The following is a 15,871-nucleotide window of genomic DNA, read 5'->3' as shown; positions in this document are numbered from 1 at the left end:
ACCCTCTCCTTCTTTTAGATCCAGCTTTCCAAAATCGGGCCACCTTTTATCATCAAGAGCCAACCAGTCTCCAAACCAGAGTCTCGAGCATCCACTAGCAGCACATCTGTCAGTGGGGGCAGAAACACAGGAGCCAGGACCCTCGCAGACATCAAGGCTCGTGCCCAACAAGCTCGTGCCCAGCGTGAGGCTGCTGCGGCCGCCGCTGTAGCTGCTGCAGCAAGCATTGTATCGGGAGCCATGGGGAGCCCTGGAGAGAGTGGGAAGGCTAGAACCCTGGCACACATCAAGGAGCAGACCAAGGCTAAGCTCTTTGCCAAGCACCAAGCCCGAGCCCACCTCTTCCAGACCCCAAAAGAGACACGATTACCTCCTCTCAGCTCCAAGGAAGGGCCTCCAAACTTGGAAGACTCTTCTGCTCCTGAAACAAAAATGGAAGGTTCCACTGGTGTCATTATTGTCAACCCAAACTGCAGATCTCCTAGCAACAAATCTGCACACCTCCGGGAGACCACCACGGTATTACAGCAGTCTCTTAACCCTACTCAACATCCAGAAACTTCCAGTGACTTATCTGTGCATAGCTCTGATGAAAACATACCCGTATCACATTTATCTGAGAAAATTGTTTCATCTACCTCTTCTGAAAATAGCAGTGTGCCCATGCTTTTTAATAAAAATTCTGTCCCTGTGTCTGTTTGCAGCACTGCTATGTCGGCAGCAATTAAAGAACATCCCTTTGTGAGTTCTGTTGACAAATCCTCTGTTCTAATGTCTGTTGACAGTGCAAACACTACAATTTCTACTTGTAATATAAGCATGTTAAAAACCATCCAGGGAACTGACACTCCATGTATAGCCATTATACCAAAATGTATTGAAAGCACTCCTATTCTGGCCACTACAGAGGGCGCCAGCATGCCAAGCTGTATGGATGATAAGCCGTTGCTAGTACCAAGCAGCAGTACTACTAACTTAGCCTCCAGTCTCTACACCTCTGTGCCAACTCCCTCTACTGGAAATAATTTGCCAAACCATCTCTCCACTAGCTCTGTCTTGATTCCCACAACGGGAATTAACAACAGATTTCCTTCTGAGAAGATAGCCATAACTGGGAGTGAAGAACAGGTCAGTTTATCCATGGGTACCACTGTGAGAGCAGCCCTCAGCTGCAGCGGTTCAGCGGCGGTTACCGACTCTCTGATTGCACGCCCACCCGTCGCAATGTTTACTGGAAACATGCTAACTATAAACTCTTACGAGACTCTTCCCAAGTTAAGTGCTGAAAGTTTGGACAAAAATTCAGGGCCTCGAAACAGGGCAGACAATTCCAGGAAACCTCAGCAGGCTCCAGGGGGCTTTGCACCAGCAGCCATAAACAGATCGATTCCTTGTAAAGTCATTGTGGACCACAGCACCACACTGACCTCGAGTTTGTCTCTGACTGTCTCCATTGAAAGTACAGAAGCCAGCTTGGACCTCCAGAGCAGGTCAGTGAGGACAGAAGTGTCTATACAGCCCATGGCATGCCCTCAGGTGTCTGTCATTAGCAGGCCTGAGCCAGTGGCCACTGAAAGTATAGATCACAGTTCTAGTTTCCTGGCTGCTTCTGTAGCCAAACAAGACTGTAAAACCTTGCAGGCCCCCTGTGCCAGTGTCCGAGAATTACCCCTTGCTCCAGATAAATCAAACGAGGTGACTGCTCCTAGTCATAGCTTTGCAGAGCAGGCATGTAATCCAGCTACTTTCAAAAGTGAAGCAGACATAAACTGTAGCAATCAGTATAACCCAGGAAACCGGATTTGCTGGAATGATGATGCCACGAGGAGCACGGGACAGCCTCTGGTTAGTCATTCAGGTTCAAGTAAACAGAAGGAATACCCAGAGCAGAGCTGCCCAAAGGCCATCAAAACCGAGCACACCAGCTACTCCCACGTGTCAGAGCTTCACCCCAGGAATCTCATAGCCAATGTCAGTCTTCCTGTGAAGTCCGAACCTCATGAAGCAGACAAGGGCTTTAGAATGGAAACTGAAGACTTTCCTGGTCCTGAGCTGCCACCATTAGCTCCAGAAGTGGTCTCCAGTGTGCAGCAAACGCAGAACGTGAAAGCGTCCACTTCAGGCCCCATGGAAGAGGTGATTTCCTCGGCTCCAGACACCCTGAAAAGAGTTCCGAGCACAGGAAGCTCAAGCTGTCGCCTGTCATCCGTGGAAGCTAACAACCCACTGGTGACACAGTTACTGCAGGGCAACCTGCCTTTGGAAAAAGTATTGCCACAGCCCAGGTTGGGAGCCAAGCTGGAAATTAACAGACTTCCTCTGCCCCTTCAAACTACCTCAGTGGGTAAAACAGCACCAGAGAGGAGCATTGCTGAAATACCATCCAGCTCTCCAAATCCAGATGGCAAGGGGTGCTTGGCAGGGACACTAGTGCCACCACAGATGAGAAAGCGAGAAAACCACCCCAAGAAGAGAGTAGCCAGGACTGTAGGGGAACACACCCAAATTAAGTGTGAACCAGGGAAACTGTCTGTGGACCCAGATGTTAAAGGGGTGCCATGTGTCATCAATTCCAGCATTGGCCAACTAGGACACAGCCAGCCGTTTAAGCAAGAATGGCTGAACAAGCACTCCATGCAGGACAGAATTGTGCACAGCCCTGAGGTCAAACAGCAAAAGCGGCTGCTCCCCGCCTGCAGCTTCCAACAGAGCCTGTTTCATGTAGATAAAAATGGCAGCTTCCACCCAGAGGCTGGTACCTCACACAGACAGCAGTTTTACCAAATGCCCTTGGCTGCCAGGGGCCCCATACCCACTGCAGCTGTGCTACAGACACCTTCCAAGACCCCAGTCGGCTGTAATGCATTTGCCTTCAATAGGCACCTTGACCAGAAGGGACTAGGAGAGGTTAGTCTTCCTCCAGCACCTCACCAGCTAAGGCTAGCCAACATGCTATCCCCCAACGCGCCCATAAAAGAAGGCGATGAGGTGGGAGGCGCCGTGCACACAATGTCCAGCAAAGCACTTGTGCATCCTCCACTGCCGCCGCCGCCGCCGCCCCCTCCTCCTCCTCCACCCCCTCCACCTTTGGCCTTGCCCCCACCTCCCCCGCCGCCGCCACCACCGCCACCACCACTACCTCCACCTCTCCCTAATGTAGAAGTCCCATCCGATCAAAAGCAACCGCCAGTTGCCATGGAAACCACTAAGCGACTTAGTTGGCCACAGTCCACGGGCATATGTAGCAATATAAAATCGGAACCTCTTTCTTTTGAGGAAGGTTTAAGCAGCAGCTGTGAACTGGGCATGAAACAAGTTTCCTATGACCAGAATGAAATGAAAGAACAGTTAAAAGCATTTGCGCTAAAAAATGCAGATTTCTCTTCCTATCTGCTTTCTGAGCCACAGAAGCCTTTTACTCAATTAGCTGCTCAGAAAATGCAGGTGCAGCAGCAACAGCAGCTCTGTGGAAATTATCCAACAATACACTTCGGTAGCACGAGCTTCAAAAGAGCAGCGTCTGCGATTGAAAAGTCCATCGGGATTTTGGGAAGTGGCTCCAGTCCCTCCACGGGCCTGCCAGGTCAGAACGCTCAGATGCCCGTGCAGAACTTTGCCGACAACAGCAACGCGGATGAGTTGGAACTGAAATGCTCTTGCCGGCTGAAAGCCATGATTGTGTGCAAAGGCTGCGGGGCCTTCTGCCACGACGACTGCATAGGCCCCTCCAAACTCTGTGTAGCTTGCCTGGTGGTGCGGTGAGAGCAGAGAGAAAGATGCAGTATCCCTTTCCACCCGGAAAACCAAACAGTGTCAGCAGCAGCAAATCAAATAATGCAGTAGCTTGTACGCTAATTTATTTTACTCTGGGACAAATTATCTTTTCTCTGTAGGGTTATTACTTTCTTGCATTTCTCATAAAGCAGAGGATGCATCTCTCCTGAATGGCTCAACAGCGTTTCTTTTACCTGTTTGGTTGCCGTTCCCAGCTCTGAAAAATTTCTGTCTCTGTCTGTGAATACACTGCCCCTGCCCCTCCCTTTTGACCCAGGTGTAGCTAGGAAAATGACGTTTTTGATTGCTGCATCATCACAAATGCAAGATAGAAAGAGATGGACAGCAGTGAGTTAGGTTGGTCATGAATTTTTCTATAGATGAGCAGTTACAGCAAATGTCTTTACAGATGACTTCTCTGGACCTGCCTTTACCAAAATGATATAAGTTGTATTTGGAATGGGAAATATGATTCCTGTATTTACTCATATCACAGATATATTAAAGGAGGTATACCAATAATGAAATCCACTGTCCCTTTTCTATTTCCTCCCTTCTTATTCTCCTCAAAGACTTTGGCAGAAAGTCTGGATCTGCCTTGCATCTTGTACACAGATTATAGTGAAATGTGTCCAACACTAAAACTGCAGAATGGGCTTTGTATCCAGTAACCCAGATCAAGCCCATAGATACTTGACAATGTGTGATCACTTGGCCCACAGACAGCCAAAGGCCCAGAGGATTTTGGAGAGGATTTTGTGTCGCTTTTAAGGGCCCATATGAAAAAAAGCCCTAAAATTGAAAGCAAAGTGCTGTATATGCATGCATAATGGGGTGATCATGTAAATATCATTTTCACTAATTCAATTACTAAATATTAAAATCGAGGAGAAATAATAGTAGCCCTTATTAATGACACCACTATTTGTGACCACCTATGTGGTTGACCACCTCTTTTTGCAAGTGTTATTGATAATAAAGGGACTACCAAAGACTGAAGTGAGACATTTCTCAGAACCATTTTTTTTCATGATTGTATATGGTTCTAAACTAAGCACTTATTTTAAAAACTTGTTCTACTATTGCATGCTTTGCTTTGTCCCCCTCTTTAAATCTGGGGGAGTGGTACTGCTCTCGAAAAAAGGGATACTGCATCTTACAATTATCTTCAGTGTTTATCCAGCCTGGTTTGAGTGTCAGGTATTTGAGCTGCATTCTGTATATTCTGACTATCCTCGTCCTGGAGAACAACTGTAGTTCAGAAAGCTGTGTTTTCAAAAGCAAGTTCAAAAGCACACACATACTGTAGGAAGATGAAAGAAAGCCAAGCCACGCCCATTTAACTTCCAGAGCACAAAATGTGGAGTGCCATTAACCCATCGATGGATTGTGGCTGTACAATAAGACATAAAAAGATGAGGGGAGTATCATCTGTATCCAGGGTAAGAATGACAGATACTTTCACATGGGATCACTTGAATCAGTGTGAACCTTTTGACATTCCCTGAAAACATGTCTTAAAATTTAACTGGAATGAGCAGAAATTACATTCCTGAAGAAAACAAAAACACTTGCAGTTTTTTTTTTTTTTTAATAATCAACTATGGTATTTTCCCCCTTCATTTAATTGTGATGTTGCCAAATTTCTTTAGGTGACAGTGGCATCATTTTTCTTAATTGCTGATAGTGAAAAGTACTGTATCTTAAGAACAGCAAAGAAAGGCCAACCCAGTGGCCAGGACTTGGTGGTGCTTCAGTAATGTTACTTCTCTTTCATATTAAAGTTAACAAAACTAACAGCTGAGAAAAGTTAGCAACACACTTAACCAGCCCTTCCCCAAGAAAGCCAGCTGATGCTTAGGTAACTGCACACCAAGTCACATTTGAATGGTGTCTTTGTGAGTGATGTCACTGTGGTCTGCTTGACTCTGATATCATCTTAATCTGGAAGATCATGCTAGTAGCCTCACTGCAGGGCACCCCTGTAACATTTGCTTGCCAACTTCCTCCAAAGTCAGTCGCTGCTATACCAGTGTCAGATACTGTCTACACTAGCAGATTGAAAACTACCGCATCAGTAACTGACACGTTTTGAAATCAACTCCAATCTACACAACCTTTGCATTCTATGTGAGGTACAATTAAGGCTGACATGAGTCTGATCTCATCGTCAGCTCCATCATGGTTGAATAATGCCTGCAAGTTTCTTAGTGGGAATATTAAAAGTGTCCTTCTGTGTGTTTGGATTTTTTCACATAATAGGTTTGGAGAATCAATTGTGGATCATGCATGGATTCTATCGCCCAAGTCCAAAGAGCATAATAATTCTGTGTCCTGGCTCTTTTTCACCTCGGTTTAAATTTGTAGTAGTCTCATATGGTTTGTAGCACTGAAAAAAATTAGTATCTTTGAGATAAAATTAGAGGAAATAAATTTGCAAGTAAATTGTAGGTGAAGTATGTATATTTGAGTTAGGTGTGTAGGTTCTTTCCTAATTTCCATATGTGTCTGCCTATGTGCAAATAAAATATATATTTTATTACTTGGTTATTTTGGTGTAATGTGCAAATTTCAGTGTGCATTATCCTGATTACTGAAAACTGTTATATCCCTGTCAGAAGAAGGACTTGCACATTTAATGTATTTTCTTTCAATCACAAAGGATGTATTTCCCTAAGCAGCACTTTTGGAGCAGGGGAAGGAAGAATACTGCTATCCTTAATCCCCTTCTTACATGATATGCATATGCCTGAGGTTTATAAAGACAGGTAGTTAATAAGAGCGTTCTGATGCAAATTCATTTTCAAAATGAAAATATTTTTCCTTCCCCAAAGTGAGAATAGCAGAAATTTTGGTGAATAGAGCACCAGAGTTAAATATAAATATATATTTCCCTGATAAGGTCTAGTTTGGAGAAAAAACTTGAAAACAAACCTGTAAGATTGAGCCTGGTTTCTGTAAAGACTGGGAGATGGTGTGTGTTTCTGGGATGAGCTATAGAAGGTGTAGCTGACTTCTGGACCTTGGATATGCTTACTGAGTTCACAGTAAGCGTACAGAAACAAGCTGGTGCCCATGGTGCTGTGTGATGCAGTCGAGAATCGAAATCCAGGTTGCTGCAGCCCCATTTCCTTTGCAAACACTCGCACAATTTCAAAAGAGGAAGTTGCTGTGCCATCTGGTTTTCTGGGCTTCTCAGGAGTATGATGAAGTCCTAGGGTTTAGCAGCTGAAGCCAACTTAGGGGTGCATGTCTCTGTGGTGTTGAGGCCCAGCACCACAGTGGCTCCTGGGGGTGCCAGATAGGCCACGCAGAGCTCAGACTGGCTGTTCCCAGAGAACAATGTGAAGAGTCCTAGCACAGGAACTCATCAGACTGTCAGGGGCCTATGTAGCCAAAACATTACTGAACAGAAAAATCCTATTGTCTTCAGTCCTCATGCTTTGTCTCTGTAAAGCAAACAAAAAGCATTTTTAATATAATTTAAAGGAGCTGCTTTTTTATAGCACATTCTATTTCGCTTTGTACTATATTTGATAGTTGCAGAATAATTTAGACTGTAGAAAACTTTGTTGTATTTGTACTGTTTATGAATGTTTCAAAGAAAGTGCTTTACTTGGTTGCCATAATTTCCTTGTACTGCTGTATCTCTCCCCAGCTTCACAGAAACCTAATCTGATTCATACTTTTAGTGCAGTTTATTTTTTTTTTAAATGTGTTTGTGTGTATTTTTATTCTTTTGGTCAGTATTCTGAATGTTTACATCTGTTTGACATTAGCCATTGAATGCCTTTTAAAAAAAAAAAAAGGCAGAATTACTCCTACAGTATAACAGCAAACTGTGAAATCAACCCAAACATAACATGCTTGGCAAACGAGTGGGGGCGGAGGCCCTGAATGAACATAGACATTTCTATCAGCATACAAAAAAGTAAAACCCTCCTTCAGTCCTCTACCAAAGAATATACTGTTCCCACAGGAAAAACTCTGAAAAGTGTGTAAAATCCTCAGAAGGGGGAGCAGTTGATTCACTAAGACTGCTACAAATTAATACTGTTATGCTTGCTTTGATACCTGACTAAATGTGACTGCAACAAGCATTTAAGAGAATTTTAGACAGTGTTTTGTTTAGAATTCAGGGATCATGCATTCTTTAATGGTGCTGTTTGTTTTTTTATTTCTTCTTTTCTACAAAGAAAAAAATTGTTGCCTACAAAAGTGACTGCTCACAATACCATAAATTAAATGAAATTAAAACGTTTGTCTCATATTTCTCTGGGTTTTTTTTTCCCCTTTCTCAAAGTAATTTGGGTTTCGATATTAAAATATTCTGGAGAAAATAAAGAAATTAAAATGAAATCAAGTTGTCATTTTTAATTTAGTAATGGAATGGGGTAGTTAATATATATATATATATATATATATATATATATATATATGTAAAATATACAAATCATTCATTGAACATTTTGTTAAGAAAAAGGAAACACAAACTATAGTGTTAAATTATGTACTCTTATTTTTGGTATGGTGAATTGTCAACATATGGTTATAACTATTGCTGAAACAGTAAAAACTAAAACGGAAACCTCTGAAATTAATGGTATCCATTATGCTTATCGTTTATATCGTTTATAGTTTGAACTCCCTTGTTTTCATAAAGGTCTTAACTCGTTATATCAAAAAGCATTCAGGTCAAACAAATTGTTACTGCCATATTTAATTTAACCTTTCAAAATGAAAACAGAAAATGATCTTTTAAAATAATTGTTCTGTTTAATTTTTTATCCTACATTAAATATTATAGCTACAGCTATTTGAATAAAACTCTGTGAACCATTAGAACAAAACCACCTCAGTAATCCTTACATAGGTTACAGAAATATGCATATCTTTTTCAGAAGATGAAGCAAAAAACATTAAACATAATTAAATGTTAAAAGTCTGAGTTCATGTTTTAGTGTAAATGGAAATATTGTTTTTAGCCACCAGATGGCGAAAGAGAATGTTTACTTTTTGAAGAGAAAAAAGAAACCTTCCTGCAGCAAGTAAAATGATTCTAGTAATGAAATCTCAATTTTGCCAGAAAAATTCGTACAGGATGGGTATTTTTAAGCTTCATTAAATTATCTTCATTATGATGATTATGGTTCTTTTTATGCTACTGTTTCTCTATTCACTTACATACTCAATATTTTCTTTATTTAGAATTATAGTGGGGCTTTTTTCTTTTTTAAAATTTTTATTGCATTGCTCTACAGGCCTCCACAGGCATTACTGCATTACCCTAGGTCACTAATATAAAATGAAATATTAGACCTAATATTTTAAGTGCATAACATACACAATTACCCACAGAGGGTAATTTGGACACAGAAGTAAAATTTGGACTAATTATGTCACAGCTAGTCTAGAATTCCTCACAAAGCAATGACCCTACTGGTCTCCTCTGCAGAAACCTTTTTCCAAGTTGTCAATATAATAAATGACTATACTTTTACTACTTGTTGGGAGATTGCTTGATTTATAAAACAGGCTGAATATTTCATCTTATTTCAAATAATAACTTTTAAATTGTACAGCTGTATTAGATAATATCACATTATTATGTCTGATTACAAATAAAGCTGGTATTAGATATATTTAGTAATTCTGTGAGCTATTGACTAATCCTAATCAGTGTTTGACAAATCAAGGGATGGTCCTATTACAAAAAAAAAAAAAAAAAAAAAAAAAAAGCAGTGAAAACTGACAATCTATGAAAAAGCTCCAAGTCTACTTTTGTCAGTGGTTGAGGTTTGCCTTTGGTACATTCTTTGCATTTACAAAAATGTTTATTTTACGTTATTTTTAAGCAAAAATTACCATCTACAATTTCTTAAGGTTAATTGTTTACAAGTGGTTCAGAGTAAAGTTTCACCCAGGGAGTTAAAAAAGAAGTTTCCATTTTTGCTTTTTTCCGAATAGACCGGTGGCTGCCTTCATCAATGTCAGGGGATGCTCCTCATCCAGCTGTGAACATCAGGTGCCTGAAAAGGTTACAGACAGTTGAAGGCCACAGAAAGTCTGTTTCATTTTCTGTGTGATCATCATGAAAGCCTTTATTGCTTTTTAAACTTGTAAATGGAAAGCATACCTCTGTTTTCAAATTATGGTTTTATTTCAGGAAAACATTGCATTCAGAATCCTCATTCTGTAATGATTAGAGACTACAAGGAACTTAGTAAAAAACTGAGATTCTATTTTGTAGATCTGTTTGGTTTTCAGATGTGACAGCATCTTTTGGATCTGGAAAAGTGTGGTTGATCTAAATAACTGTAGGAAACACATAAGTTTTTTCTGGATAATTTCTCCCCTTAGAGAAACTGCCAGAGTTATGTACATTGTGCAGAAATAAATTTATTCTTAATAATCTTCATTTTCTGATCAGTTGAAATCTCAACATGTGGAATTGAAAAGCTTAGAGTGTGGTCAGGTCCCTGTAACAGTTTCTAAGCTCAAACCACTAATCCGTTAGTCCTTATTCCTTTAACCTGTGGTTTAATATGGTTATAGTGTTCCTGTTTTAACATCATATGTGGATGGTGGTGCAGCTTAGTGGTAAGAATGCTTGCTAGCATACAAAAGCCTTGGATTCAATCCCTAGCATTGAAAAAAATGATAAAAATTGATTATGTAAAAGTTAGCAGCATGTTAAAGTAATATTTGTGGTCCACCAATGTCCCCAATGTGGACCCCAGTGGTGGTCACATTTTAATATATTTTTTAAAAAATAATGTAATACATATTTATATATTAAATCAAATAATATTAGAGTGTAGCAAAATATCACAGTGCCCTGATATAAATTGCAGTGTGAAATATTACAAATGTTTTAAAGAAGCGGACCTTGCTTTTGACCACTCATTCAACAGAGCTCAAATCAGAAAATGAAGAGTCTTGTACATGCAACTTGTAAGCTTGGATTGAAGTAAGGAACCATATAAATGTCTTATCTGGCATAAATGTCTCATCTGTGAGAAATAAGTCTTCCCAACCTGCTAAAGATCATAGAAAGGAAACAGTCTGGTCATTAGGGGAAAATGCAGTGAATAGCACCAGGATATATAGTGCCAGAAATAATCTTCACATGTATTGATATCTTCCCGGGTAAAACTTACCAGTTGAAGTGAATTCTACTGCTCTGTGAATCCCACACTGGCACTCAGGAATGGGGTGGGGGCTGTTACTGCACAGAGGGGCCTGGTCCCCAGCATCCAGTGGTCTGTACAGAACAGTGTGCAATCAGGCCCCAGCAAAGAGCACATGCCTCCTCAGCCAGTGACTCACTTAGCTCCCAAGACAAAGCCATCTTTTATTACCCCTTGCTTATAAGTATTTCTCTTAAAGAAATCTGGCAACATAATTTTTAATCATTTAAATAAATGTTTGAAGATATTGTGAAACTAAGAAATTTGTGTATGCAATTATACTCAGTGAGAAATTATACTTTCCTGTCTATAAAAGATACTAAAATTCTCATCTACCTCAGGGAAAAGTATCACCTCATTATATAAAGAGAGTTTATGCTTTGACCTTCAATACTTGCAAGAGGATTCCGAAGACCATGGCAGTTTCAGTGCCTACATCTATTCAATATTAACTGAGAAATCATTTTTCAAATCTCTTCTACAGTAGATGCTGTATTATGGAGAATATGAAATTTTACTGATGACTAGACTCTTCAGGACAAATTAAGTTATCACATGTTTCTTTAGTGTGCTGTTCATCACATTTGTACCATGAGACATCTTTATTAGAACAAAGCCATTTTCTGAGAAAATCCTATTCAAGTGTAACTTTTCAGTATCTGCTGTTTCCCAAAACAGCTTGAGTGGATTTGCTGGAAGAGGTAGGGTATGGAAGGATGGAAGTTTTAGAAAAGATAAATTTCCTTTGAAATTATAGTTTCCAGACTATGAGCTTTATACAGATTCAAATTAAAAACAACAAAATAGTATAAGAAAACAATTGTCTGAATTTTCTATTGGAGAAGTTATACATTCTCAATTAAAATGAAGAATAGAAAAACTGCTGTGTATAGTGAATGTTTTGTCATCAAATTTGGCTCATCTGAAAAAATAAACATAGCACAGATGGTCTAACTTGCTTCAGGATTATGGTTTTGTGCCATGCAAAATTCACCAGAGAAGGTAAATTAGCATCTGCTCACTTCCTTCTGTGTTCATCATTGTAGTGATACTTAGTCATGCGCATTAATATTCTTGTTAGACCTTAAACAAGAAAATAAATGTTATTTTCTAGCTAAATTAAAGTTTTGTTTTTTTTTTATAATTTCACACTCAAATTAATGAAAGGATATGAAAAAAAACAAACCAAGATAAAACAAAAAATTGCCGGTCTAATAAAATTTGGTATGTGTTTACTTAGAAAACTCTTCAGTCAAGGCGTAGTAAGTAAAAATTTAAAACAAATGACACATTAATATACCAGAATGGAAGAAGCAGGCTTGATAATTGGCTATTCTTAACATGATTTTGTATTAAAATATTGTCAAAAAGGATAATTCTGTTTATGCCTGTGAGGATGCATATTTAAAGTGCACTTCTGCACAGATTTGGCCTGTTTTTATAATTTGCATTGGCTCATATAAATATTGTCAAGAATGAATGATAACTTTAATAATGGGCAACCTGATTTCCTGACCCATGGTTCAGCAAATATATTTATGCAAATCTGATGAGGTTAGTTCCTGCATAGGAAGTAAATGTCTCCCTGGACTGTGCACAATAGAGATTCCTCTATTTCTTTTTATCATCCCTTGAGTTATATAGCTGTAGGGAGCCACCATTAATTTGTAGTGACCTGTATATGTCACTGGACTGAAAGCTACTGAAGAGCAGGTATTGTATCACATCTGTTTTGATACCTCTTGCAATTTTCATCATGATTCACATAGGATAGAGCATTCATGCTCACAGCACAGGCTTCTGCTAAGGCTTCCTGTGCACCAGGCTGTGTCAAAGGTGTCATGGGTTCTGCAATGGACAGTTAAAAATCCCTGGGTTTCTGTTTAATAAAAAGAGACAAATACAGAAGTAAATTCATTTATGGAGTATCTTTGGAAGTGATAAGCATTATGAAAGAAGATAAACCATAGGAAACCAGTAATATCATATGAGGGTATAGAAGTTGTGAGTGTACACAGAGTTCCCAAGGATGGTTCACTGAAAAGATTCCATGCAGTGAATTGTGCCTTCCCATTCCTATGTTGAATCCTTTACCTGCAATGTTACTATATTTGGAAACAGGACCTATGTGGAGATGATCAAGGTTAAATAAGTCATAAGAGTGGGACCTTAATCTGATAGCATTGGTACCGTTACAAAAGGAAGACACATATGTCTCTCTATGCATGTGCACATAAAAGAGGCCACGTGAAGACACTAAAATGTTGGCTGCCTACAAGCCAGGAAGAAAGATCTCATCAGAAACAAACACTGAAACCTTGATCTTGGAGTTCTGGCCTTTAGGGTGATTTAAAAAAAAGCGAATTGTTATACTACCCTGTCCATGTTATTCTGATAAAAACATAAACTTCTAAGTAGAGAACAGAAGAAGGTATGAAGGTACAGGAGTATGTCATGTGGACATTTAATAGAGAAACCTTCCAGTCAGAGGACAAAATACAGATAAATGTTCTGGACCCCAGTATGTTGTGGTGATTTACACAAAATACTCTCTAATTCTAAGAATCTCCTTGTAAGAAAAGGATGATCTTAACAGAGAGCAAGCTAATGAACTTCCTACACCTTACATTTACCAAGGTCTTTGCATGATGGATATGAAAGCTATTCCCAAAGGCCCAACTTGAGAAGAATGTGTGTTTTCTAGTAAATTATTAAATCAATCATTTTTCCTTTTCTCATTCACTAGAGTGCTAAGAAAATGTTGGATTGTCTGCCACACAAGGTAGTGAAACAGCTCACATATCACTTCATATGCAGTTTCTGTAAATCCAAATCTACCTCTGAAGTTGTTTTTGTTTGGTAGAGTATGTTATTGATTTTTTTCAAAATATCTGAAAAATGTATATCTGACCTATAGTTGACAATCGTAAAATGCAAAAGTTTAAAACACAAAAAATCCAAACATTGCCTTTCCTAGTACTTTGTGATGGTAAATCTTTATTTTCAACTTGATGGTTTGAGAGATACCTAGATTAGTAAAGCACACTTCTGGGTACAATGGGTCATGAGGGCATGGCCTTGGGGACTGTGTCTGATCCCCAGCCCTTTTTCTTTCACTCTTTTCCTGTTCTGCTTCCCAACCACGAGACAGACAGCTTTCTTCCACCATTCATTTCTTTCATTGTGTTTCTGCCTTGAAGCAGACATGGAGTGAATGTCCTGAAACCATGAGCCAAAATCAGTCTTTTCTCTTTAAGCTGGACATCTCAAGTATTTTGTTCTAGCAACAAAAACTGATTAACACAATATCTATTATGACATACCTCTGAAATGCTTCTTTGCCATTTGTAACTAACATAAGGAACAGTAGTTATAACTGAAAATGCAAAATTGTCTTGATTGAGCCAGGTAGAAAATCCATTTACTTTTTTAAACCTCTACTTTTCTATACAGAGTCTTACTGTACTAAAGTTGGGTGAGCATACAGGTCATAGGATCAGAAAGATTTGTTTGAACTCATATTTTGACACTTGCAGACAGCTAAACCTGGGTTAATTGACTTAAACTATTTGAGCTTCTCTATGAAAATGAATTTATGCTAACTTGGTTAGATTGTTGCAGTGCACAAAATGCATGTGAAGTGATTAGCATAATGAGTGCTATGTGTTATGTTCACAATAAATACTCTCTAATATTGAAAGAGGCATATATTTCTCCAAAGCCTGCAATGTCCCCAAAGCCTGCAAATTTCTAAAATTTAAAAGTGGACTCTTGATACACAATTGCATTCCCTTGATGATATGCCTAACCTTAGTTTACATTGTATCATTGTACCTGCTTAATACAAGAAGAAACAGAGACAGATGAAATATAAATGCTCAACCATATCTATACATTTTCTATTAACATTATTGTTGAAGAACCCTAATGACAAAGTTTTATTCAGAGTGCTAATGATTTTGAGACTTGAATGTACTTTTCCATAGCTCAGGTTCTTGCTAAGCTGTAGAATTGTGGGCCTCTCCAGTGAGGTGTTAATGGAGAACTACTCAGAGTAATCCTGATTAGAAAGTTCCAATCAAAGAGCTTGTAGCATTGTAGCTTGCTCCAGGAGTACTTCTATACATAAAATACTAATTTTCCAATTAACGTTGGAAGACTGAAAGACATACTTAACAAAAGGAGATTGGTTATATAAATCAATGTAGCCATGTGAAAGAATATTATGCCATCACTAAGCAATATTATAAGAGTCTTTATTGATAAAGGTATATAATTTGTATTATATTAAGTGACAGCCATGTGGGCTAGCAATGTGGCACAACCTTGCAATCCCAGCACTCAAGAAGATGAGGCAGGTCGATTGTCATGAATTTGAGGCAAGTCTAGGCTACATAATGAGTTCAAGGCCACTCTGAACTATAAAGCAAGACCCTGTCTCAAAACAAAAAGAAACCAAAAAAAGCAGCAAGGAAATTATGTAAAAGTGACCTTATTATTGTTAAAACAACTATACCTTGAAGAAAACACTATCTAAAATAACAAGAAACTATGAAGTGTTCAAATCTAAGTTGGACACAGAATATTTTATTCTTTGTCTTTTCTGAATTCTTTACAATTTCTTTTTGAATGTATTATTTCTGTTAACAGATTTACAAAGCTGTTAAAATTAATGGTGACTTTAATAATCAGGACTATAACTTATGCTAATCTAAAAAATTATCCTGAGCAATATTAAATATTTATATTCACAGGATATTAGGTAGCAAAATTTATTATTTAAAGTGTTTATTAACATCGAATATGATTGTTTACATTATCATGGAGCTAAATCACATGAATCTTGTGTGTCACATTCTGTTACAAATTATGCTTTTGTGGTGTGCTAAGAAAAGAATTCGAAGAAA

The 15,871-nt window shown here is 38.8% G+C and overlaps 1 protein-coding gene across 1 annotated transcript in view; it reads left to right on the top strand.

Moving 5' to 3' along the window:
* Asxl3 (ASXL transcriptional regulator 3) overlaps positions 1-8,133 on the top strand; it is a 101,302-nt gene extending 93,169 nt beyond the window's left edge. The window contains exon 10 of the mRNA XM_023566846.2: positions 19-8,133. Within this exon, the coding sequence (XP_023422614.1) occupies positions 19-3,762 (3,744 nt within the window). The 3' untranslated portion in view covers positions 3,763-8,133. The remainder of the gene's footprint in view (positions 1-18) is intronic.
* Positions 8,134-15,871: the final 7,738 nt, after the last annotated feature.

The sequence above is a fragment of the Cavia porcellus genome, unplaced genomic scaffold (genome assembly GCF_034190915.1).
Source record: "Cavia porcellus strain 051 isolate PalLab524CR breed Dunkin Hartley unplaced genomic scaffold, mCavPor4.1 scaffold_20, whole genome shotgun sequence".
In the NCBI taxonomy this organism is placed as follows: domain Eukaryota; kingdom Metazoa; phylum Chordata; class Mammalia; order Rodentia; family Caviidae; genus Cavia; species Cavia porcellus.
Note: the sequence above shows the minus strand (reverse complement) of the source record. Positions and strands in the feature narration are given on the sequence as shown.